Source organism: Grammomys surdaster, unplaced genomic scaffold (assembly GCF_004785775.1).
Source record: "Grammomys surdaster isolate TR1022 unplaced genomic scaffold, NIH_TR_1.0 1164, whole genome shotgun sequence".
In the NCBI taxonomy this organism is placed as follows: domain Eukaryota; kingdom Metazoa; phylum Chordata; class Mammalia; order Rodentia; family Muridae; genus Grammomys; species Grammomys surdaster.
Window position 1 is genome coordinate 7,582,692 of NW_021605583.1, and position 23,830 is coordinate 7,606,521.

The window sequence follows — 23,830 nt, forward strand, 5'->3', positions numbered from 1 at the left end:
CTTGTTTCATACATAGTATATGTACTAAGTCGACACAGTCTGAGGGTATAGTACTTGTTTCATACATAGTATATGTACTAAGTCGACACAGTCTGAGGGTATAGTACTTGTTTCATACATAGTATATGTACTAAGTCGACACAGTCTGAGGGTATAGTACTTGTTTCATACATAGTATATGTACTAAGTCGACGCAGTCTGAGGGTATAGTACTTTTAATAACGTTGGCTGGCTTGACTAAGGCTTATCACAGGAAGTCAATGTGGAGCTTTCATTGTGACATTGGAGTATTTTAGAGTTCAAATTTTGGGTTAGGAATGGCCATCTTGTACTTAGATATGGTTTATGTATTTCAGGGAGTAATTTTGAAATGTCATGCATTTCTCTCATTTGAGTTTTTCACATCTTTAAAAGGAAAGTTGTTGGTTTGACTCTTACCCCCACCAACTTACTGTCATCTCTGTCCCCCAGCCTTGCGAGGAATGTTGTACACAGGCCTTGCATGTTCTCCTAGGTCACTCTTTCACTCATTCTCTTACTTGAAGTCTGGCTTCTGAGCTCACACTGTCTTAAAGGTGACCCAAGATACCGTGCTTGAGAGCCTGTTGCCATCTGTGTACACCTCCTCCTGAACCACTCTGGCAGTGCTGATGGCTTTTCTTGTCTTCTGTAACACTTTGATCTGATTTTTTTTTCCTCCTAGTTATTGGGTTTTCTGTTTACTTGATTGTCAGTTCACTTTTTTAAAACCCTATAGGTTTTTATATGTGTGTGCATGTGTGTGTGCCCATTATCCTGTGTGTGTGTGCATGTGTGTTTGTCTGTGTTCCTGTGTGTGCATCTGTGTTTGTCTGTGCTCCTGTGTGTGTATGTGTGTATACGTGTGTGTGTATACGTGTGTGTGTATACGTGTGTGTGTGTGTGTGTGTGTGCACTCATGCTCCTGTGTGTGCACATGTGGATATGGGGTGTTGTCTTTGCTTGGTTTTTACCTTAGGTTTTTGAGACGTGGTCTCACTGAACCTGGAGCTCACCAACCCAGCTAGGTTGTTTGGCTACACAAACCTTAGGGGTCACCCCGACTCTATCCCTCACACTGGTGTGCACCCTGGCGCTGTGTTCGGCTTTTCTGTTGGTGTTGTGGACCACAATCGGGTCCTCATGTTTGCATTGCAAAAGCTATCAAGCTATCATCTGAGCTCTGTTGCCATCCCATGCTTGTTTTTTGAGAAAAAGTCTTGCAGAGGGTTTTGTGTAGGCTACCTTTAAACTCTCAGGGTAGCCTAGGATGGTGTTTCATTCCTTACCTTGTCACGGTATCCCTCCCATGCACCACCTATTCTAACCGTTTTTGACTATTGTTTTTATTCTTCTTCTGTGGTTCCAGCCCTGCCCTGCTTCCTTCTTTAGTGTTCACCACATCATTATACTATTTATTTTAATAGACTTGGAGCTTTGTTTTTTTATTTTTTAAAATTTTGTTTTGTTTTGTTTAAAGACAGGGTTTCTCTGTGTAGTTCTGGCTGTCTTGAAACTTGCTCTGTAGACCAGGCTAGCCTCAAACTCAGATCTGCCTACCTCTGCCTCCCGAGTGCTGGGATTAAAGGATCTCCCACCACATCCAGCATCCAGCCATAGATTCACAACTTTGTGTCACTTCAGTTTCATGTTGACTCACCTCCTCTTCTGTATTCTTCTGTAGACTGTTTGGACTTGTCAGACTAATATTACTAAAATAACGGATGTGCTTATTCACTTGCTAGCACAGCACAGGTAGTTATTGGAATATGCTGTACTTTGTTTGCAGTTTATCACCCTGCCCCATCGTCTGTCCTCCTTAGAGTGCCAGGCTCCTCCCTCTTTGCTCACTTCCTGTACTTGCATGCTTAAGTTTGCCTTCTGCACTTCCCAGTCCTATCTGTCTTCCAAGCTCAGTTCGGGCACTGAGACATCATAGTTAGAGACAAGGAGTAAGTTCTAGTTAGCTCTGTCCCTCGTGCCTTAGGAAGATGTGTTATTCTTTAGCTTTAAGAAGAGTGGATTAAGAACTATTACCAGAATAATAACCATGTGAAGGAAAATTTTGATTAATTAGCTACATTTAGCCATTCTGCATTATTTGTGTACTTCAGAACATTATAGACAGACAATAACACACAGATTTGTCAGTTAAAAAAACACTGCTTCCCTCACGTTGCTTTTTAGGATTGCCCAGCTGCGGTTGTTGTTTCTGAACTTTGGCATCTGACTCTGTGTGCTTGCAAACCCATGATGCCATACTCTCTGGAAGTGAGTTTTGAATGAATGATTGTTGAAATCAAGATGATGTATTTTAGTAGAGAGAATTGATGGTATGCAATCTTGACTCATCTTAATTGGCTCTTTTCTTCCAAAAGACTGTAGAGAAGAAAATAGAACTTAGAAAAGGGATTGGATTCTGCTGGGCATCTAAAGAGTGAAGTCAGGGTACTTGGAGCTCGAGGTTCCTAATGTTGGCAGCCGTGTGCATTTAGAATGCAGAAGCTTCTTAATCACAGGATTATCTGAGGTCTTACTCATAAAACACGTATGTCTGGCAGCAGTTGAAAACTGAGCTGTTTTTATTAGGCTGCACATGGTTTGCTCCACACCCTTCCCTGCAGCTGATTCTTAAGAGGTGAGACTTAGAGAAGTTTGGTCATGCAATAAAATAAAAGGTGAAGAAAGACTAATATATGCTTTTGAAAGCAATTGGAGTATAGAAGGCTTAGCATACTGCCTTAGATGTTTAACACTTCATTTTCTTTACATTTACTATCTGGCTTTGTAGGTGTAGTCCTTTTCAGAAATATATTTATAGTAAAACTCGAGAAAACCTTCTCAACAGTTTTCAGACCTCTTATTGCTACTTCTTTTTCCCCCTGAAAAAGTTTTTCTTCAACTTTGAAAATGCTCTCACTGGTAGTCACCTGTTGAGTGGGCATGGGAGCATGCTCTGTCAGTCCCAGCACAGGAGGACCACAGACAGGGAGGGCAAAGCTGACTTCCTGGGTCACCTGGCAAGACCGATCTTAGCAAACAAAAAGCAGTTGTTATGGTTGTTGTTGTTCTTCTTCTTCTCCTTCTCCTCCTCGTCTTCCTCTTCTTCCTCCTCTTCTTCTTCCTCCTTCTCCTCTTCCTCCTCCTTCTTCATCTGCATTGTTATGTCAGAAACCCGTGTTCTTTGTTATTGTGACAGAATACAACTTCGGAAAGGATGATGTATATGTAAATTTGATAGAGAATCTATACTACATCGGGAGGATAAGCCTCGTACCAGCTGATCAGCTTTGAGAAGAAATAGCAGGACAGGAAATGAGGAAACCTTGCTCAGTAGAGGCTTTAGTTAGGGACAGATAGGGAATTAAATTGTTATAGTTGGAATTTTGCCAGGCACATCATCATTCATTAATATGCCCTTAAGTTGTTTTTCTACTGTGAATATTCTTCAGGGCTATGATTTTTCTTACTAAAAATGGCTGAGTGGTATTTAAATTTCCTTTGTGGAAAATAAATTCAGACTTAATTTTTTTATTACTCTTATTTTTCCTAAGATTTGTCTTTATTTTGTTTGTGTCTGTGTGAGTGTATCTACACGAGTGTATATGAGTGAGGGTGCCCACGGGGGCCAGAAGAGAGCATTGGACTCCCTGAAAGTGTAATTATATGTGGTTGTGATAGGGGTACTGGGATTCAAACTCTGCTCTTTGTGATTGAACAATGATGCTTTACCTCCAAGCCGTCTCTTCACCCTCATAGTAAATTTAAAAAAAAGAGTGTGTGTGTGTATGTGTGTGTGTGTGTGTGTGTGTGTGTGTGTAGCCACAGTATGGATGTGAAGGTCAGAGGACAGTTCCTAGGAGCCGGTTCTTCTACCATGTGAGTTTCAGGAATCGGATTCAGATTGTCAGTCTTGGAGCAAGCAACTTTATCTGTTAAGCCTTCTTTTTGACCCTATTTTTACTTTAGTTTTTTTTTTTGACAAGACTTCTTCACTCTATAACTCAAGTTGCCTTGAACTTGCAATCCTTCTGTCCAGCATCCTGAATTCTAGCATTACCTGGTATACCAGATGCCCAACTTAAATTCAGATGAGAATAATAATCTAAATTTATTTTAAAAATAGATGTTCTCATTGCAGAAATACTGAGTTTATTTAGTGTCATTGGTCACCTGTTATATGCAGACATTATGGAAAGGCATGCAAAGATAACAGGAGACTGGACTTGGTTTGCCGCCATCTGCAGACTAATACAGAAAGATGCATTGCAGCACTCTTTGATAAGTACGTGTGTAGAGATTTATACTTACCAGCTGTCCAGTCCAAGTGGATTCCTATAGAGGAAGAGCAAAGTAAAACAACCCTTTATGTCATAACCAAGAACAAGGGGGGAGAGACAGCACTCCTCTGGCTGAGCTTCCGTCAAGGGCTTCCGTCAGGGTTCTTTATTACTTTTTCCTTGTTGAATATCTACCTGTCCTCATAGAAGATGCCAGAATATAGCTCTTAACCTAAGAGGTAGCGAGCGACCTTATGAACTCATTCAGAGTTTGTATGATAAGTTGCTTATAAACTTCATAGTAAGAGATTTAACAGCAAGACTGTGGTAGAAACCAGAAGACTTGAAATGACTGTTAGAGTTGGTGGTTTGGGGTTTTTGTTTGTTTGTTTGTTTTAATTTATAACTGTTGTTCAGACAATGTCTCATGTCATCCTCTCTGGCCTCAGATTCACTCTGTAGCTGGGCCTGGGTTGAAACTCCTGATCTTCCCACTCCCTACACCTCCCTAGTGCCAGGATTATAGGCCTTTCTCACCGCACATGAGAGAAAATGTCTGTTTTGGAGTTAGGATTCTATTTTCCTTTTACACCCTCTGGGACCTTGTCATAGATCTGCACTGTTTTAACCTTGTTTTAATGTCCGTGCTGCCGAGTCTCAGCTTTTGAGGACAGCAGCTCCGGGTACTTCTGCATCCTGCTCAGCTACCTGCATCCCAGTGCTGAATAACAAGTAGCCAGATGCTCAGTAAACCTGATAATACAGAGGGTGTGTGCCTTAGGTACCTTCCTATTGTTGTGAGAAGATACCATGACCAAGGCAACTTATAAAAGAAAGAGATCATTCAGGCCTACAGTTTCATAGGGTTAGAGTTCAGGACTAGTCATGGTGGGAGTGTGGCAGCCAGGAGGCAGTGGGAACAGTAGCTGAGAGCTCACATCTTTGCCTACAACCAGAGTGGGGGAGGGGTAGAGGGAGAGAGGGAGTAAGGGGGAGAGAGGGAAAGAGGGGGAGAGAGGGAGAGAGGAGAAACAGACTATGCATCTTCTGCAGAGCCTGGCACATGGGACTTTACCCGTCTTTAAGTGCATGCATGGTAGGTGGGCACTTTGGTTTTTTTCCCCATCTCTATTTACCTTCCTTTCTGAGCTTCTGTCCGTCTTGAGACTCTTCTGCTTTTTGGAATTTTATTAATTATTTAATCAAATTTTAAAGAACTTATTCTTGCACCAGGTAGACTGTACACCAGGTTCTGAGGGAAGGAGAACCAGGCATCCTTCTCTACCCTTGGGGCATATAACAGTGAGGAGACAAAAACAAATACCTGTCCGTGTGGAGACTGAGTTTTAGGAGGAAACAGAGGGTGCAGTGAGAGTCTAGAGGCTCTCTCTATCTTGTAACAGGGGATCAGGGAAAAGCTTCCAAGGCTGGACGGGTAAGAGCCCTTTAAGATAGTTGTTTCTTGGGGACTTCCTATTGTCTCATTTTCTAAAACTGCCTATATAATAAGAAGCCCTCCTCCTTGACAGTTTCCTTCTGTCTTACCTATTCAAAGATAATAACCTTGTTTAAACAAACAGTAGCTGGAGCATGGTAGCACACACCTGAGATCCCAGCACTCTGGAGGTAGAGGCAGGAAGATCAGGAGTTCAAAGCTAGCCTTGGCTACACACTTCACCTTGAAACTATGTTTTAAAACGAAAACAGACACAAAAACATGAAGGGGTTCCCCGGAGGATCATTCACTTTAAAGACAGGAGTAAATTAGCATACTTGTAGGCTGAGGAGACGGAGACAGGAGAACCCGAGACCCTCCTAGACCCTCCTAGACCCTCCTAGACCCTCCTAGACCCTCCTAGACCCTCCTAGACCCTCCTAGACCAGCTGGTCTTCCTGCATGGTTAGCTCTGGGTTCACTGAGAGACTATCTCAAAAAGTAATGGAGAGAGCTGTTGAAGAAAACATCTGGGGTTTTTCAGATCTCGTAAGACAGTGCAAAAACTAGGAAGCAGTTGATTTTTATTTTAAAGTCACAATACCAATTTTGAAAATTTGAGAATTGTTGAGGAGTCCACAGATACTTATTTATATTTCTAAAAACAAGCATGGGCTTCAGAAAGTTTCTATGAATTGCTGCTTACTCCTTTTTTATTTCATTTTAGATTTATTTTATGTGTGTGAGTGTTTTTCCTGCGTGTGTACCACATATGTGCCTCGTGTCCATCAGGGATCATACGAGATCCTGGATCCCCTGAACCATGATTAAGTATGGTGTGAACTACCCTGTGGGTGCTGGGAACCAAGCCCAGTCCCTCTGCAAAATCAACAAGTGAAACAGGCTGAGCGCTTCCTCCTCCCTAACAACTCAAAGTGCCCTCTGCCTTAGCTTCCTCCACACCCCACTTCCCCTCCTTTTTTGGGTGGTACTGGGAACAGGGACTAAGGTCTTGCATATATTCCAGGCTGGCTATGAGCTTTCTCATCTTCCTGTCACAACCTCTTGGTTTGTAACAACAAGGGGCCCAGAGAGATGGCTCAGTGGTTAAGAGAACCTGCTGCTCTTCTAGAGGATCCAGGTTCAATTCCACACTCTCACATGTCAGCTCAGTGACCACCTTCGAGTTCTTCTGACCTCTGCAGGCACTGGCCATGCTTGAGTTACACAGACACACATACATGTAGGCAGAACACTCCTAGACATTTGGTTGAATTCTAATGGATTGTTTTTATTCTGCCCTTGTTACAGTTTAGTGTTTTGTATTACTGGTGAGTTTATGAAAAAAGACTGTTGGCTGCTTAGTAGTAAAGAGAATTGAAAGACTGCAACATTTCTTAGTGCTGGAAGCTTGTTATTATTACAAAAAATAAGGCTACACTCTTTTTAAAGTGTGGTTTGAAGCAGTTTGAGAACTGATTATCCTCGTGTGTAACCAGTATGCTAATTTAGACTTAGGTCATTTGTATTACTCCGAAAATTCCTGTTTCTCTCTCCTGTGCTCGTCCCTGCTTTTCTCTGAGTGAAAGCTCATTGGCTTCTTGATGCTGTGGCTGAGCCTCTCTTGTTCTTTGCTGGAATTGTAGCTCATGGACTCCTGTATTTAGCATGGTATTTCTGCTCTCCATTCGTGTTTTCTGTATGTGTGAAAGTATTCGTTATATGACTGTGCCACAATTTCTCCTTGCATCTGTTGATGGGTCTTTGAGGGTTATTCATATGTAAGTGTCTTCCTACATTTATAGGAAGTTTCCAAATTGTTTTCCAAGAGTTTGTACACTCCCACCAACACTGTTGAGAATTCCATTTGCCCCTCATCTTTGCCGACACGTGGTGTGCTCAGTCTTTTCATTTTTACCCATTCTGATTGCTGTATAGTATAGTTCCATTCTGGGTTGAACTCAGCCTTTCCTGAGTGATGTAGATGTTAAGTACCTTTGCATGTGCCTTTTAACTATTGGTATATCTTTCCTATGTTCAATAAAATAATTCCTTTTAATATAGCTTTCATTGAAATAGATTTTTAAGAAGAAATGTATTTATTTTTCGAAGTTATTTTTATATTATGTGAATGAGTTCTTTGCCCGCATGCGTACATGTGCTCCACAGTCATTCCTGGTGCTCTTGGAGCCCAGGAGAGGGCGTCTAATGTCCTGGAACTGTAGTTACAGGAGGCCTTGAGCTGCCAGGTGGGTGCTGGGAGCTGAACACAGGTCTTCTGCAAGAAGAGCCAGTGCTCTAGACCGTGGAGCAATCTCTGCAGCCCCAGGAGCTGGACACAGAGTTTTTTTAAAGTATTACCTGGACACAGAGTTTTTACTAGATGTTATGCTCCATTGTGTACGGCTTGTTTTTCTTTTCTTTTTTTTTTTTTTTTAAAGATTTATTTATTTTATTTATGAGTACACTGTAGCTGTCTTCAGACACACCAGAAGAGGGCATCAAATCTCATTACAGATGGTTGTGAGCCACCATGTGGTTGCTGGGATTTGAACTCAGGACCTCTGGAAGAGCAGTCAGTGCTCTTAACCACTGAGCCATCTCTCCAGCCCCCACGGCTTGTTTTTCATTGCTACAGTTTCTTTAGAATTTTTTTTCTTCGTTTCTTATAAAATATGTGCTTACCCCATAAGGCAGTGGTTTTCAACCTGTGGGTTACCACCCCTACAGAGGTTGCTTATCCTGAATATCAGATATTTAAATTATGATTTTAAATTCATAACAGCAGCAAAATTGTACTTGTAAAATAGCAATGAAAATAGTTTTCTGGTTGGGGGTCTCCAGGACAGGAGGAACTGTATAAAAGGTCCCAGCGTCAGGAAGGTAGAGAACCACTGTTCTCAGGTCTTGAAATTTTTCTCCTATCTCTTCTAAATATTTTTAGTTTGTGTGTGTGTGTGTGTGTGTGTGTGTGTGTGTGTGTGTGTGTGTGTCTGTTTTGTTTTGTTCTGAGACTGGGTTTCTCTCCGAAGCCCTCCCTGGCTGTCTTGAAACTCACTATGTAGACCAGAATGGCCTCAAACTCAGCGATCTACTGCCTCATAGATTTGCTTTTATTAAAGGTGTGTGTGTCACTACTGCCCATACTTTTAGTTTTTAAAAACAGGTTTTGTGTGTTTTGTTGTTGTTGTTGTTGTTTTGGTTTTTTTTGTTTGTTTTTAAAAAGGTTTGAGACTCCCTGTGTAGATCAGGCAGGCTAGCCTTGAACTCATTAGCTTTGCCTGCTTCTGTCTCCAGACAGAGGCTGGATTAAAGGTGGGTGCCACCATGGTCTTATATTTGGGCCTTTGGCCTGTTTTTGTGATGACCCCACCCAATTCCTGCCCAAGTTCTGGAGCTCAAGCCCAGAGATTTGTGCAAGTAGGGAAAGCAGTAGGGAGAGCAGTTTCACCTGTCAGAGTATTTTAAAGTTTGTTTTGTGTAGGGTACATGCTCAGACTCATGCTTTCTCTGTGGAGATTTGGTTCTCCCACTGTTTGGTAGTAGAGTGTATAGAGAGACAAGAATGCACCGTTGATATACAGTTTCCCACGTCTTTGATGCATCAGAAGCTTTCGTTTTCTAGCCGGCATTATCTTCTATTACACTCCTACCCTTCGGCTTTTGATGAGCTGCTCTGTCTGTAAAGCTGCAAGCATCCACTGCGTCTCCACCGACTCAGGTCAGGGTCTTCAGGTGCCATCTCCAGTGAGAGAATGAATGACAGCTCTGCTTAGGGATATTACTCTTTTATTTTTTGAGTTCCTCTTTCTCTCTTTTTAAAGTATTTTTTCTTCTGTATGTGTGTGTATGGCTATATATGTCCCATGTGTGTGGAGGTGAGAAGAGGGTGTCAGACCCCCTGGAGCTGCTGTTACAGGCGTTGGGAGCCTCCTGACAGTATAGCTGGGAACAGCAGTAAGCACTCTTAACCGCCCAGCCTGTTGTCTAGCCTTGGGGCTCTCCTTTCTCTTATCTCCCCAGCACAGTTAACCTTCCTTGTTTAGACGGAATGACTCAGCTGAGTACTCGCTAGAGAAGTAGTTGAGCTTACGTGACCTCTCTTGCTTCTGCTTTTCCCTTTGTCATGAGTAGAACCGTCTCCTTCTTCCTCCCCTCCGGATGCTTGTGCTCTGTGCACACACACCTCTTGCCTTTGAACAGCCTCTTTTCTTGAGTCTATTTTTCTGAGATTAACATTGGATTTCTCTGGAATTTTCCATATGTCTCTAACCAAAAAGCCTATAATAAGTGATTTTCTTAGGATGAGTACCGGTTAAACCACATAGTTAGGGGGAGGATTTTATATTATAATTAATGGCATAGCTGAGAACTGACTTTCCTTTTAATTGTCTAATCTCTCAAAATCCACCCTCTCCAGTGTGTTGTAGCTGTCTGTGATAGTCTGCTCCGCTCCACCAGACACTGGTACCCACGGTGCTTTGTGATGTTCCTATATTTGTTTTAGGGGATTAGTGTTCATAGGGGCTTTGTGAGTTACCTTTTATTTCTCCAGACAGAAAACAGTTCATCACTGATGTATAATCATTCTTTTATTCTGTTTTCTCCTCCTTCCTTTACTCTGTGGTTGTTCTGCAGGTCTTGTTCAACGCTGTGTGATCATCCAGAAAGATGACAATGGATTCGGGCTGACAGTCAGTGGAGACAATCCAGTCTTCGTACAATCTGTCAAAGAAGGCAAGGCATTTGAAACAACTAGTTTTGTTGCTAGGCAGGCCTGCGCACGCCTTTAATCTCTGCACTTGGAAGGCAGAGGCATGTGGATCTCTGATCTCTTGACTTTGCTGCCAGCCTGGTCTACATAATGAGTTCCAGGCTACCTGGGGCTGCATAGAGAGACCCTGTCTTAAAAACAAAACCCAGTTTTGACTCTGAGAAGCAAGTAGAGTAAGTCTGACGAAGCTAAAATGACGTTTCTTGCCTAGAATAGAATTATACAGACTGCATGATGTGGACCCTTATGCTAAGTCTGTCTATGGGGTTATAAAGGTAGTTTGCCCCAGGTGACTTTCCCTATAGAAAGTAAACAGTTCATCTTTAGCTACCAACACCACACAATTTCTGGGTGTTTTCCATGCTGTCACTTAACAGACATTTGTACAATTTGATTTTTTTTGTAGCATTAAAATGATGTTTTAACAGAGACAGATTAAAGAGGTAAGGACACCTGACAGATGGCTGGCATATCTTTTGCTGTTATCATACAGTGGATTCTTTTGTTTTGGATTCTATAATTTCAGGTAGATAATGTTATATTAAAGGAGATAACACTTTATAGATGAGATTGATTCTTCAGGTAAAAAAAAATTATAAACCAAGTCTGACTCTCAGAACAGTGGGTAGTAGAAGCCAGATTTGAACCCAGGTCTGCCGTACTTTACAGCCTATTAGTTAATTGTGTTATATCTCTTTAAAGAAGATTTATCAATGAGTCACATGTTAATCCGTTTCTTACCCAGATGGAGCAGCCATGCGTGCTGGCGTACAAACAGGGGACCGAATCATCAAGGTAAAGCACCTCCTGTTGGGGAAGTCACAGTGGGGCTGCAGAGCGTGCAGAGTGTGTGTCGCCTGCATTCCTTTTTCCACCTGGGTCTTTATAAAAACCAGCCCTCTGCCTTTTATACAAATTTAGTTCCTTTGTTTTAAAGTCAGCATTACCCCTTACTGAAAGGTACAACAAAAGGCTTGTAAAAGTGGAGTCACCTTTGTTCTCATGTAGAAAAGTAAGTAGTTTTTAAAAACTCACTTCTATCCAAATTAATCTGTTAGCAAGAAATACTGATACTGTCCAGATATGCTTGTGCTGGTGAGCGGTCACTTGCAGACTGATTATCGTTGCGGATGAACTCTTCAAAGACGCTGATATAGAGTCCCTAGTCTCCGTCAGGCTCTGGGTCTGCTATCTGGCACCAGGAAAACAACAAAGAGTAAAAGAGCAAAAGAGTAGTGGGAGAAAGAAGTGTAACGTGTGAGTGGAGATGACGTAGTTAGTTTAACAGAGCTAGTTTTAACTGAGTTAGTTTAACGGACCTAGTTTTAATGGAGACCAGAAACAGGCCTTGAGGACTCAGGTTTGGAGATAAGGTTTCAAGTACCCAGGCTGGGCAGAAACTTGTGATTTTCCTGCCTACCCAGTATTGGAATTGCAGATGCACACCACTGTGCGTTTGGATGGTCCTGGGGAGCACCCTGGGCTTTATACCTGAGAGCCAAGCGAACTCTGATCATTAGAAGACGAATAGATTTCCTAGGAATTTCTGTTGAAACAGTTGAATAATTTGATTACCTAAAAGTAATTATATAGGTAAAGGAACATTTTTGAAAGTCTTTAAAAGTATTAAGAGCATGATACTCTTTATTATAAAGAGCACTGGTGTGTATGGTATATACATGTAGGTCTGCATGTTGCAGGTGTGAAGAACAGGAGTCCTCTATCAATGCCCACCTCTTTCCCTGACCAGATCTCTCACTTGCTGCCTGCTGTGCCCCTCCCTCCCCTCTCCACTAGGCTCGCAGTTATGAAGGCCCAGCAATCCTTTTCTACCTCCTGTCCTCCTCTCCAAACTCCTCCCAACTCTGCCTGGTCCTGGGCATGCAGGCCTGGGAAGCTGCACTGGGCTGTTCTTACGTGGATACTGGGGAGCCAGACTTGTGCAGCAAGCACTCGTACCCATGGTGCCAGTCCCAGCCTGAGAGCACTGTGAATTACAAAAAAAATAAAAATAAAAATTAAATGGCTTGATGGGGCCCATCTGCAATTCAGCACTTGGGAAAGTAGGGGAGGATGGATCATCTACAGATTTGAGGCCAGCCTGATCTCCATAGCAGGTTCCAGAACTACAGGCCCTGCCTGGAAAACAAAACAAAAAACAAAAACAAAAAAATAAGTGAATAAGTTATTAAGAAAAATAGTAATTGTTATAGCAAAATAAGCAAATAATTTCATCAGAATGTTCTTCAGAGTAACTGAAGTAAGTAAATTACTCCATGGGTCAGTGTCGCTGATGACAATGAAGTAGAAATTAAAGTGATACGTGAAAATGCTTTTCACTGTCAAGAGGGTTAGTGATTGAAGATTCAGATCTGACATAATGTAGATACAGTAGGACGCCTTCTTTCATGGGCTTCAGCATCAATTACGAAAAATCATTTATTAGAAATTGTAAAGATGTATTAAAGTTTTCAAGTGTATAGCCTTGATCCGCCAGGTTTTTTTTTTTTTTTTAAGGGATTTACCTAAGGAAATAAGGTGTACAGATGTGCCACATGAGATTTGTCAGACAATGAAAACTCATAATCTATCATCTAAGTGTGCATGGACTGAGGATAAAGCAAAAGCCCTGTTGCTGTAGGAAAGACTAGATTAAAGCAGCAGTATTCCTCACTGTAATCCCAGGACTCAGGACAGTCAGGGAGAGTCGGGAGCTCATGGCCGTCTGCATAGTAAGACTGTGTCAAAGAACACCAGTCAGAAAGGCTGGAGTCATTAGGTTCACGGGTGTCTATGTCGAGAGCTGTCTATGATAAAAGAAAGCAGTTAGCATCCGTGCCCATGTTTGCATGCTAAGGGTTATTGAAAATGTTAAATGCTGTAGTTAGAAGCAACAACTCTGAGAGGCATGATGAGCAAACTGCTGTATTTTTTCCCTGTGTGTATTGTGCATATGTTGTATATGTGTGTGTTCATGAGCACATGTGTACATGTGTATGTTTAGCCCAGAGAACCACGCCAGTGCTGTTCCTCAGGTGCTGTTAACCTAATTTTGAGTCAGGCTTTCATTGTCTGCTTCTTATTAGACTGGGCTGACTAGCCAGCCGTGCAGGGTCTCTGCAGAGACAGGTCTCTGTTTCCCCAGCAGTAGGACTGATTATAAGTGCCTGACACTGTGCCTAGCATTTTCATGTGTGTTCTGGGGATCAAACTCAAATCCTCATGCTTGATTGGCACAGCAAGCACTTTATGGACTACGCTATACTCATGGATTTCAACTTTAAGTTGGTGTTGCTTGCATGAGAAAACTATAAAGTTAATGTTAAATCTGTGTTTGGTAGTTTTACCTTAATTTGTTTTGTTTAGTGCAGACCTTGGGTAATATTTTTTACCCAACTTTTCCGAAAATTAAATTTCTTTGTAAAGATCACATCATGTTTAACACAACACTATTATTTTTGATTATTAAAAGCAAGGATTTTTATTTGCTTTTTGATAGGCTCGTGTACAGGTTATAGTAGCCTTATGCTGTCGATCCTCTGCCTCCTCCTCTGTGCTGAGATGACAGTCACTTACCATCAATATCCAGTTTATGCAGTGCTGGGAATCGAACCCAGGGCTCCATGCATGTTAAGCAAACGCTCTGCCAGCTGAGCTACATCCCCGGCCCTAAAGACATCTTTTTGGAGCAGTTTAACAAATCTGTGAAGGGTTTGTTGTTGGCTTTTTTTTTTTTAACTTAAATTTTAAAAAATGTGTATGGATGTTTTGCCTCCCTTATGCTGTGTCCCACATCTGCGCCTGATGCCATGGAGACCAGAGAGAGCATTGAATTCCCCAGAATTGGAGTTATATAGATGGTTGTGGGCCACCATGTGGGTGCTGGGTGTCGAACCTGGATCCTCTGGAAGAGTAATGTAGTTCTCTTAATTGCTGAGTCATCTCTCTCTAGTAACAATATCAAGATTTGTAAATCTGTTTTCAAGTATATTTTGTATTTATCATGTTAATTAAGTTGTAGTTTCCTTTAAATTATGGATATTCAAACTCTCTTATATTATGTATTGTCATCTATAAGTATATTGGGCTTGTTTTCTCGGCTATCCTAGGACGCTGTAGCCAGGTGGCCACAGGCTAGATACACCACCTTTAAAAGAAGGTCTTGCTTTGTTTTTAAGTTCATTTTGTTGCTGAATATATAGTGGAAAAATGAATTTTGGACCAAGTGTTTATTATAATTAGTACACACTAAGTCCTGAAGTTACTCTATCTCTGTTTTAATTATCTCTATCTGATGCATATTGTTTAAATTTTCTTACAGGTGAATGGGACTCTGGTGACTCATTCGAATCATCTGGAGGTGGTGAAACTAATCAGATGTAGGTGAATGTTAGTTTTTAAATTTGTTTTCTCAAACCGTTAAAACAAGGGTCACCAAGCATTTTTCTGTAACTGGCCAAATACAAAATATAATTAGGCTTTGTGAACTATGTAATTACTACTGGAGCCTGTTATTGTACAACAAAAGCATCAGTGGACAATCTGTAAATGAATGAGTATGGCTTAGTTCCAATAAAACTTTATTTGGTCTGTGATCTAGGTTTAGCACCATAGTTCGGTGTTTTCCACTCCTCACTCCCATCGGAAGGTGAATAATTACTTACTAGTAATTATTTTGTGTCAGCTCCCTGTTTCAGGACATCTATGTGAAAGAATGCATGAGTCAGTCAACTGACAGCAAAGACCTTGAGATTCAGGCACAGTGTCCTGAGAAGAACTTTAGAACTCATGTAGTGCAGTCCCTTTACCTCAGATCAGTAAATGGTTGTAAAATTCAAGCCATTCGGGTCTGTACGTTACAACAGTAGGATCCAAAGTGGGTGTTGCCTCTGTAAGCTGACAGCAAGGCAGGGGTAGCAGGCCCCAGTTTCTCTATATTTACAGATTCAAGTAAGGATTCAGTGGTTTTTGTGAGTTTTGCCTCTGATTGGTGCTAATGAGTAGGTATTTGGGATATTGAGATTCAGTGAAGTCCTCAGCCTGTCCTCCCCTCAGCAATGGTTCATTGCTACTTTCTAGCTCCACCCACTCTGGACAAAGAAGTGTGTTTGTGATGGCTTCATTCTTTGCACGGATGATAGCATGACAGTCGCTCCAGACGTAGAGAAAGACATCTGTGTGTCTTATCGTCTAAGCAGCTCTGTTTCTTTGTTCTGGCCTGGCTTGGGTGTTAGGTATTTGTCATGTTTTTAAAGAAATATAAAAGTCCAAAGAGAAAGCTGAAAATAAATGGAATGTAGCAGAAAAGGAATCCGTGATTGTGTCAGGTCATTTCATAGTAAGTAGACTCTAAAAAAAGAGAGCTATTTATGGCTAAGCAGGATCACTTCATTTCTCTTACTGAGTAGACAGACTTTTGTATGGTCAGTGAACTGGGCTCTACTTCGTAGGCTGGCTAGGCTTGCCTAGGACATCCAGGATAATCTAAGTGGGCTTTGAGCTTGAGATCTGCCTCAGCCTCTTGAGTGATGGGAATTACATGTATGTTATACCATGTCTGCCTTAGTAAACTGAGTTCCTTTAAGGCCTTTTCCAAGGGACGAGGATTGGATTAGGGGTTCAGACTGAGTCGGATGTAGCCTAGGGTAGCCTCGAACCCGTTGTATAGCTAAGGCTGGCCTTGAAAACGTGGTACTGTTGTCTTGACCTCCTAGTGCTGATACTACAAGCATAAGCCGCATAGCTGAGTTATGCAGCGCTAGAGTTGGAACCCAAGACATCACCCATGCTAGGCAAGCGTCTGCAGACGCAACTGCACCCGGCTCTAGAGGTGACCTCTGGAAAAGCTGCACCCTGGGCCTCTTGGTGCCTCTTCATTGCTTGTGTAAACCTGCTTACTTGGGGCTTTCTTTTTAATGCCTACTCCAAACATTGTCAGAGTGACTGAATTTTGGTTTCCTTTGAACCAGTTAAAGACTAGACAGAGCTAGAGCGAGGCGAGCATATGGTTAGTAAGATGGAATCAATGGCTTCCTCACAAGAATATTAAGACCGAAAGCCTTATTTCAAAGTTGGTGGGCATTGTGGTGCATAGTTGTGATTCCAGCACTTGGGAGGCTGAGGCAGGAGCATCACAAGTTCAAAGTTTACCTTGCTGCAGAATGCATTCAAGATCATCTTGGGCAACTTAGAGAGGTTGTCTCAAGATAAAACATATATTAAGAGGTGCAGATTTCCTGGGAATAAGTCACTCAGCAAACATGCATTTCCAGGTACAGTCCTCACTACCCTAGATAAAGAGAAAAAAGTTTTGTTAAAAGTTTCTCAACAGTGTTACCTTTTCTTTTCCTCCTTTTTTTTCCCCACCTCAAGCTGGTTCCTATGTAGCTCTCACTGTCCAGGGACGCCCACCTGGGTCGCCCCAGATTCCACTTGCTGATCCTGAAGTAGAACCATCAGTCATTGGACATATGTCTCCTGTTATGACTTCCCCTCATTCCCCTGGAGCAGCCGGGAATATGGAGAGAATCACTAGTCCTGTGCTCATGGGGGTAAGATCAGAACATCTTTGTAGATGCTCAGTCATCAAGATGTCTTTGCTTTGTAATAAGAATTTTCTGTATTAAACTGATTAGTAAACTTCCATGCAAGATTCAAGAATGTACGTATTTATAGAAGTTACATAATTACCTGGAATAATTGTTGTTGCAGCAAATTTAGTTGAACTATTAGACACTTGCCATGTAATAAAACAGTGTACGAGCCACAGAGATATGGTTATATTTGTAGCCTATGCTCAAAGTCGTTCGTCATCTGACAGTGTCCGCCTTTTGAAGATATGAGTGTGTTTGTTTTGTTTACTGTTGTCTTCCTAATGCTTGAACTACTGCTCAACATTTTGGAGGTGCTTATAAGCCTTTATTGATGGAGGTTAAGGCTCTGTAAGTAACCATAAGAAAGAGACAGAATGTGGACACAACGGGGAACACACGACGTTGTGCAAGGCTTTCAAGGAGGAGAGAGCACATCCAGTTGTGACGTTGAGGGTCTTCATAGAGTAGTTGTGTTTGAATTTAGCCTTGGATAATGGATAATGGTGGTGGCCACGGTGAGGGAAGCAGACAGGTGGAGAAGATAGAATAAACACAGCCGAGAGCCAAGAAAGTTCCAGAACTTTCAGAAAAGCGAGACTTGTGTTTAACTAGTGCCAGTTAAGGAGGTAGGCGGTGGGAGGTGGCTTAACAGAAGCTCATCTGTGTATTCACAGTTGGTGAGCAAGTTTTCAAGTAACTGAGTAAGCAGTAAGAATCCATTTAACCGGGAGAGGGACGTGACTGTTGAAGGAGTATAGGAAGACACAGACATTCGTAAAAGAAGAGTGACGAGTCAGGAGTTGTCTCAGGATTTCTGGCAGGCTGGACTGGAAATTGGAACAAGGAAGCAGGGGACTGAGGAGTGCATTGGGAGGGATGCATTGAGATGGATCGGTGCTTGCCTGAACGCATGTTTGGTAGTTATGTCTCAACCGGGAGAACAGAAACAACAGATTTGTACTTCTGTAATTCCAGTTCTCCAGCTGACAGCACATTTACTGTTCTCTTGCACATAGTTTAGTGAAGGCGAGCTGAAAAGGCAGAGATGTCCCTGTGCCTTTCTTATGGAATGAGCCATCTTCATTCAGGAGGAAGAACTCGTAAAGGACGCCATGCTGTGGCACATCTCTCTTGGCTTTCAGTTTTAGCCCCATTTCTCCTGTATTCCTATCCTTTTCTAGGAGGAAAATAATGTGGTCCATAACCAGAAAGTAGAGATTCTGAGAAAAATGTTACAGAAGGAACAGGAACGGCTGCAGGTACGGAGGTAGCCTGGGCTCTTTGCAGGCTCTTTTGCACCTTTTCTTTTTGAACCTGGGGTTACTCTTGCCCACAACCAGTCAAGAGAATTGCACTAGTGCCAGCAACTGTTGTACTACCAGTGGCTTTTTTCTCCATTTGACAGAAGTAAGTAATTCCTAAGATGTTGTTATAACTTGCAGTTACTACAGGAAGATTACAACCGAACGGCTACCCAAAGATTGCTCAAGGAGATTCAGGAGGCCAAGAAGCACATCCCGCAGCTGCAGGAGCAGCTGTCCAAAGCCACAGGCTCTGCTCAGGTATTGGCATTATTGAAAGTTCTACCCAGTGTTTGCAGAGCTTCTGGGACTGTGTCAGAGTATGTTGCAGTTTCCCTTTGAAAGTGATGTTTTTAGCCTAGGATAACAGGGTGCTCTGTGTAGGATGTCACAGACGTAATGACTAACAGAAGTTAAGTGTGGGCTTCCAATTGCTTACTTGCTTTGGTTCCATTGTAATTTAAGGAAGAGTTGAGGACTTTTGCTTTGCTGTGACAAACCAGAGATGTAGTTGAAAGTACTTGCACTTTTGTGGTTCACACTTTTCACAGTGACAGGTGATGTAGTTAAGGAGGGGTGTGAAGGTTTTACACACTAAAGGACATTGTGGCATCCTGAAGCTAGATACTGTTGTTCTCCTCTGTTTTGCTAGTGTACATAAGACTCACAGACTGATTGCACAAAAGTGATGACTCGAGTTCAAGGCCAGGCATGGCAAAGCACTGAGGCCAGGGGAGGCTGGGGCAAGAGGATTGCACCTTGGAGGCCAGCCTGGGCTACAGTGTAAGAGAGATTCTAGGAAAAGAAAGAAGAGAGAGACAAAGAAAACCTGAAAGCCAAACTCATTACGATCTCCAATCGTCATGATTTATTCATCTTTTTATAGGCTGGATGTCACTTTTATAATGCTTCCTGCCTTATCCTTCCAAATGCCAGGATTACAGTTGTGCCCAATCATAAGTGAGCATTTTCATATTCTTTGTTTTTCTTTACAGATGCAGAGTATAACTGCATCTTCCTGACTAGTGCAACACTTGGCTATGTAGCCAAGGCTGGCCTTGAATTTAGAGCAATCCTCCTGCTTTAGCCTCACGAGAGCTAGAATCGCAGACATGTGCCACCATGCCCAATTTCATGTTTCTGGTGTTAATGACCCTAATTTTTATCATAACGTTAAGCCAGGTTTTACTAGAACTTGCCATACGGGCAGAGTTATGGCAGTAATGTCCGAGTAGTTAAAAAGCTCAGTTTCTGTGTGAGCCACACATCCTGTAACGTTGCTATTTGAGATCCACAAAGCTTCCATACTCCATTTAAAGGAAGGTGGGCAGTTTGCCTGTAGAACTACTTACTTTTTGCCTGTGTGTTTAAAATGGGTAAAAACTGATGAGCTGTTACTGTTTTTTGAACTAGTACACGTTCACATCTTTACAGAACTGAAAAGAGCTTTTTGAGACCATTTATCTCACTTTGCTAATTTCAAAGTGACATACCACTCTGGTTGGGAAAGCCGACATCGCCAACGTGACATGGTACGAGAGGTCTCCTGGCCTGGTGTGCTTCATCACACAGTCTTTTGCATTTTGATTATTACGCTCCAGTAATGGTATCTGTGTTTATATGTGCGTGCATGCATGTGTCCTCATATGCACATATGCACATGTTTGGTAGCACTGGGACTCAGCCTGTGGCTATTAGTTGGGCTATACCACTGAGATATATTAGGAGCCTTTTATGCTTTTATTATTGAATAAAAACAAGGAATTTATGCAATACGAACAGTAAAAATGTAGCTTTAGTAATTTACCTTTATAGCTTGTGACCAAATATTGAACATTTAATGAAACTCAGAAGCAGTGGGAAGGCATTAAATAGAAGTAATATAATAATTTTTACTGATGGCAGATAATCTAAATGGTGTAAGTTAATGCTCTTGTATATATATTTGTGGTGAAAGTTGCTTTTGGAACTTTCATTCTGTGTTAAAACATTGCTTTCCCTATCTTTATGGTTGTTCATTTTAGGTTTCTAAAACTCAGTTGTTTATGCTTTTTACTTTAAGTACTTTGATCCTAAGTATTTTTAGTCACATTGGTAGTCAGTCTTTGCCTGTATCCATGTAGAATGTGTGGGCACTGCTTCTTTATACAGTCAGTAATCGCCATTCTCTCCTGTGATCCAGTCTGTATGATTCTTTAATCTGTTTTAGGACGGAGCTGTAATTGCACCCTCCAGGCCGTTAGGTGATGCCCTAACACTCAGTGAGGCAGAAACAGATCCTGGAGATGGCCTGTGCAGGACTGACTGGAGCAGTGGAGATGCTTCTCGGCCCAGCAGTGACAGTGCAGATGTAAGTTTTAATCTTTTAAATCTTATCTTCTTGTTTTCTCCTTATAGCCCCTTTCTTAAGCTATGTGTGTTCTCAATGTTGTCTTTTATAGTAAAAGTTTTTATATAGTAATTTGGTGAACAGACGTTCTCAATAGTGTTCTATATGTGAGCTTGAAATTCCAGAGGTCACTCTTCCCCCAGGCATTCACTGTGAAGTGTTTCTGTAGGGATGGAATTTCCAAGTAGGTTTCTTGTTTGTGGATAGAGAGGCAAGTACTTGTGCTTTTTAGCTCAAATGAGAGGCCAACTGTTGGTGTCTTTAAAGCATGTTAATATTTCAATTGTGGTCAGAATGACTCAGTCTTGAATCATGAGGCACTTTGCCATTACAAAGAGAAGCAGCCTTTATCCTGTTAGACTTCGCTACTCGCCTGGTTTTATTGACAGTTCTGTCCTGATTCACAGAGAGTCTACCAGATGGATGTATTGTTCATAAAAACGTGTTAGATTGAATATGACGTAGAGCCACAGTTTCATGACTACTGAAAGCTAAGCCAGGCTAAGTACGGTAGCACATGAGTGTTAATCTTAGTACTTGGGAGGGAGAGGCAGGGAGATCTCTGTGAATTAGAGGGCACCCTGGTCTAAAGAGAGAATCCCAGGGTAGCCAGGGCTACATAGTGAGACTCAGGCTATCAGTGTTGCTTATGCAACATTATTTTATACATACTTCTGATGATAGACAAGAAATAAGTCTTCTTCTTTAAGGACAGTGAGGTCATAGTCTGAGGTAATATTTTGTATCTGTGGGCTCTGGAGTCAAGTTAGTAAGTAGTGACTGGTGGTGTTTTTAAGATAAGCACAGGACATTAGGTGCGTTGTGTGTAGAAGAGGCGTTGTTACAGCTTGTGACTTGTGTGCACACAAGTGCTGGGGAGTTGTTTAAGATGAGGGGAAACTGAGACCCGTGCTCTAAGCCGTTGTCTAGGCTACCTTTGAGGCCTGGCTTACTGGTTCAGTTCCTCAAACAAGGAAAATTTGAGAACTTTTTTTTTTATTTGAAAGATAATGATAACAGGATTTTAAAACTACGATTTTCAAGGAAAATAGCTAATATTGTTCAAGCATTATAACAATGCTGGTAAAATTGTTGTTAGTTAATTCTGAAGAGATCTTTGTGCAGTATTGCTACTGTCACATAATAAAAGAAGTTCTGAGGGCAAAGGGAGGTTGCTGGGTTGCCCACCTTATTCAGGCACTAAATGATTTGCCTCTATGTGTCTCCATGAGACTGATCCTCTAAATATGCACAAAGGAACTGGCACATGAGAACATGGCATTTTTTTTAAGAAAGTGAAGGTTTTAGAGCAACATGGAATGTCAGGATTGGGAGTGAAAAGCTAGAAATGAAATGAGGCAGATTGGAGGGCAGGTGTGGAGGCTCTCCCAGGTGTGTGGAGGCTCTCCCAGGTGTGTGGAGGCTCTCCCAGGTGTGTGGAGGCTCTCCCAGGTGTGTGGAGGCTCTCCCAGGTGTGTGGAGGCTCTCCCAGGTGTGTGGAGGCTCTCCCAGGTGTGTGGAGGCTCTCCCACTCGTATTAGCAGCACTGCTTCAAGAACAGTCTGCCCTCTGCCCTGTGTATCTTATCTGCATTTCCAGATTGTGGGCATTCAGAACAAATGTTTTGGCTGGGAAGTTAGAATTTTATTTTGTATTTATGGAAATGTTAAAACCAAAATCTGTGCTTTCCAAATACAGCTATATAAAATGGAATTAATTGATGAGTTCAGAATCAGGCATTACAGCAAATTAATTCTGTCACGTAATTGATAAGAATTAGAGTGAGTAGTGTCCTAGTTTCTATCGATATGATGAAACACCATTTGCCTTATACTTTCACATCATAGGCCATGATTGGAGGAAGTCAGGACAGGAACTCAAACAGGGATGGAACCTGGAGACAGGACCTGATGCAGAGGCCATCGGAGGGGCGCTGCTTCCTGTCTTGCTGTCCATGGTTGGCTCAGCCAGCTTTGTTACAGAGCCCAGGACCTCCAGCCCAGGGATGGCCCCCCTCACAACATCCTGGGCCTCCCATATCAATCACTAATTAAGACAGTGCTCCACAGGCTTGCCTACAGCCCGGTCTGATGGAGGCGGTCCCTCAGCTGATGTGCTCTCCTCTCAGATGACTCTAGTTTGTGTCAAGTTGACACCAAACTAGCCAAGACAAATAGTAAAATGACGGAGTGAAGTAGTTAGGCTCTGACATGAACATAAATAAGGAGCACCATCAGAAACGTCCCAGTGAAGAGACAGGGAGGCCATAGTAAAAGAAGAGTGGCTTACTAGGAATTTCAAAGATGTGTGTTGAGTGGCTAACCGTTACTGTTTAGTGAGTGCTCACTCTGTGCCAGAGGTTAGACTAATACCTTGAGATACTCTTTTTATTCTTACAGTATCTTAAGTAGTATTACCATTAGATAAACTAAGACCAAATAACTAGTGTGAAACCCTGAGAAATGTAGTCCAGATTTATCTACTGAACACATAGCAAACTTGTTTAATTCCCACAAGTGTCAGTTTGAGGTCAAAGTAGCTTATGAATTTCCATATTTCTTTGAACTGTACTGTAGTAAGTTTGGAAGAATCAGTCTTCTTTTGAGTTAGCATTTTGCTTTTAAAATTTGTTATCTGTGTGTATGTGTCTATCTGTCTGGACATACATATTTATGTGTGCATGTGGGTGCATAAAAGCCAGGAGTCATCACTGGGGGTCCTTCTTCTATCAATGCCAATCTTATTTTTTGAGACAGTCTTTCACTGAGCTTGGGTCTTACCAACTGGTTAGTCTGGTCAGTCATGGGGCTCCCAGGGTCTGTTTGTCTTGCCTCCTAGAACCCGGGTTACAAGTAGGCTGTGCCCAGCTTTTCCATGGATGCTGGGCTGGGCTGTAGGGTTCATACTCACATCTTTATGGTTAGGGAACCAGCACTTTGCTCACAGAACTGTCTCCCGGCCCTCTTCTCAGTTTTATAAAACAATCTTCTGGCATTTGTGAGTTAAAAAATGCAACTGTTTGCTTAGTGTGGTGAAGAGT

At 42.0% G+C, this 23,830-nt stretch overlaps 1 protein-coding gene across 3 annotated transcripts in view; it reads left to right on the plus strand.

The window, feature by feature from the left end:
• Arhgef12 (Rho guanine nucleotide exchange factor 12) overlaps positions 1 to 23,830 on the plus strand; it is a 131,378-nt gene that overhangs the window by 62,192 nt on the left and 45,356 nt on the right. For all 3 annotated transcript variants that reach the window (XM_028783849.1, XM_028783850.1, XM_028783851.1), the window contains 7 exons: positions 10,372 to 10,470; positions 11,253 to 11,302; positions 14,829 to 14,886; positions 16,880 to 17,058; positions 18,282 to 18,359; positions 18,543 to 18,662; positions 20,611 to 20,751. In XM_028783849.1, coding sequence (XP_028639682.1) covers positions 10,372 to 10,470; positions 11,253 to 11,302; positions 14,829 to 14,886; positions 16,880 to 17,058; positions 18,282 to 18,359; positions 18,543 to 18,662; positions 20,611 to 20,751 — 725 coding nt within the window. The remainder of the gene's footprint in view (positions 1 to 10,371; positions 10,471 to 11,252; positions 11,303 to 14,828; positions 14,887 to 16,879; positions 17,059 to 18,281; positions 18,360 to 18,542; positions 18,663 to 20,610; positions 20,752 to 23,830) is intronic.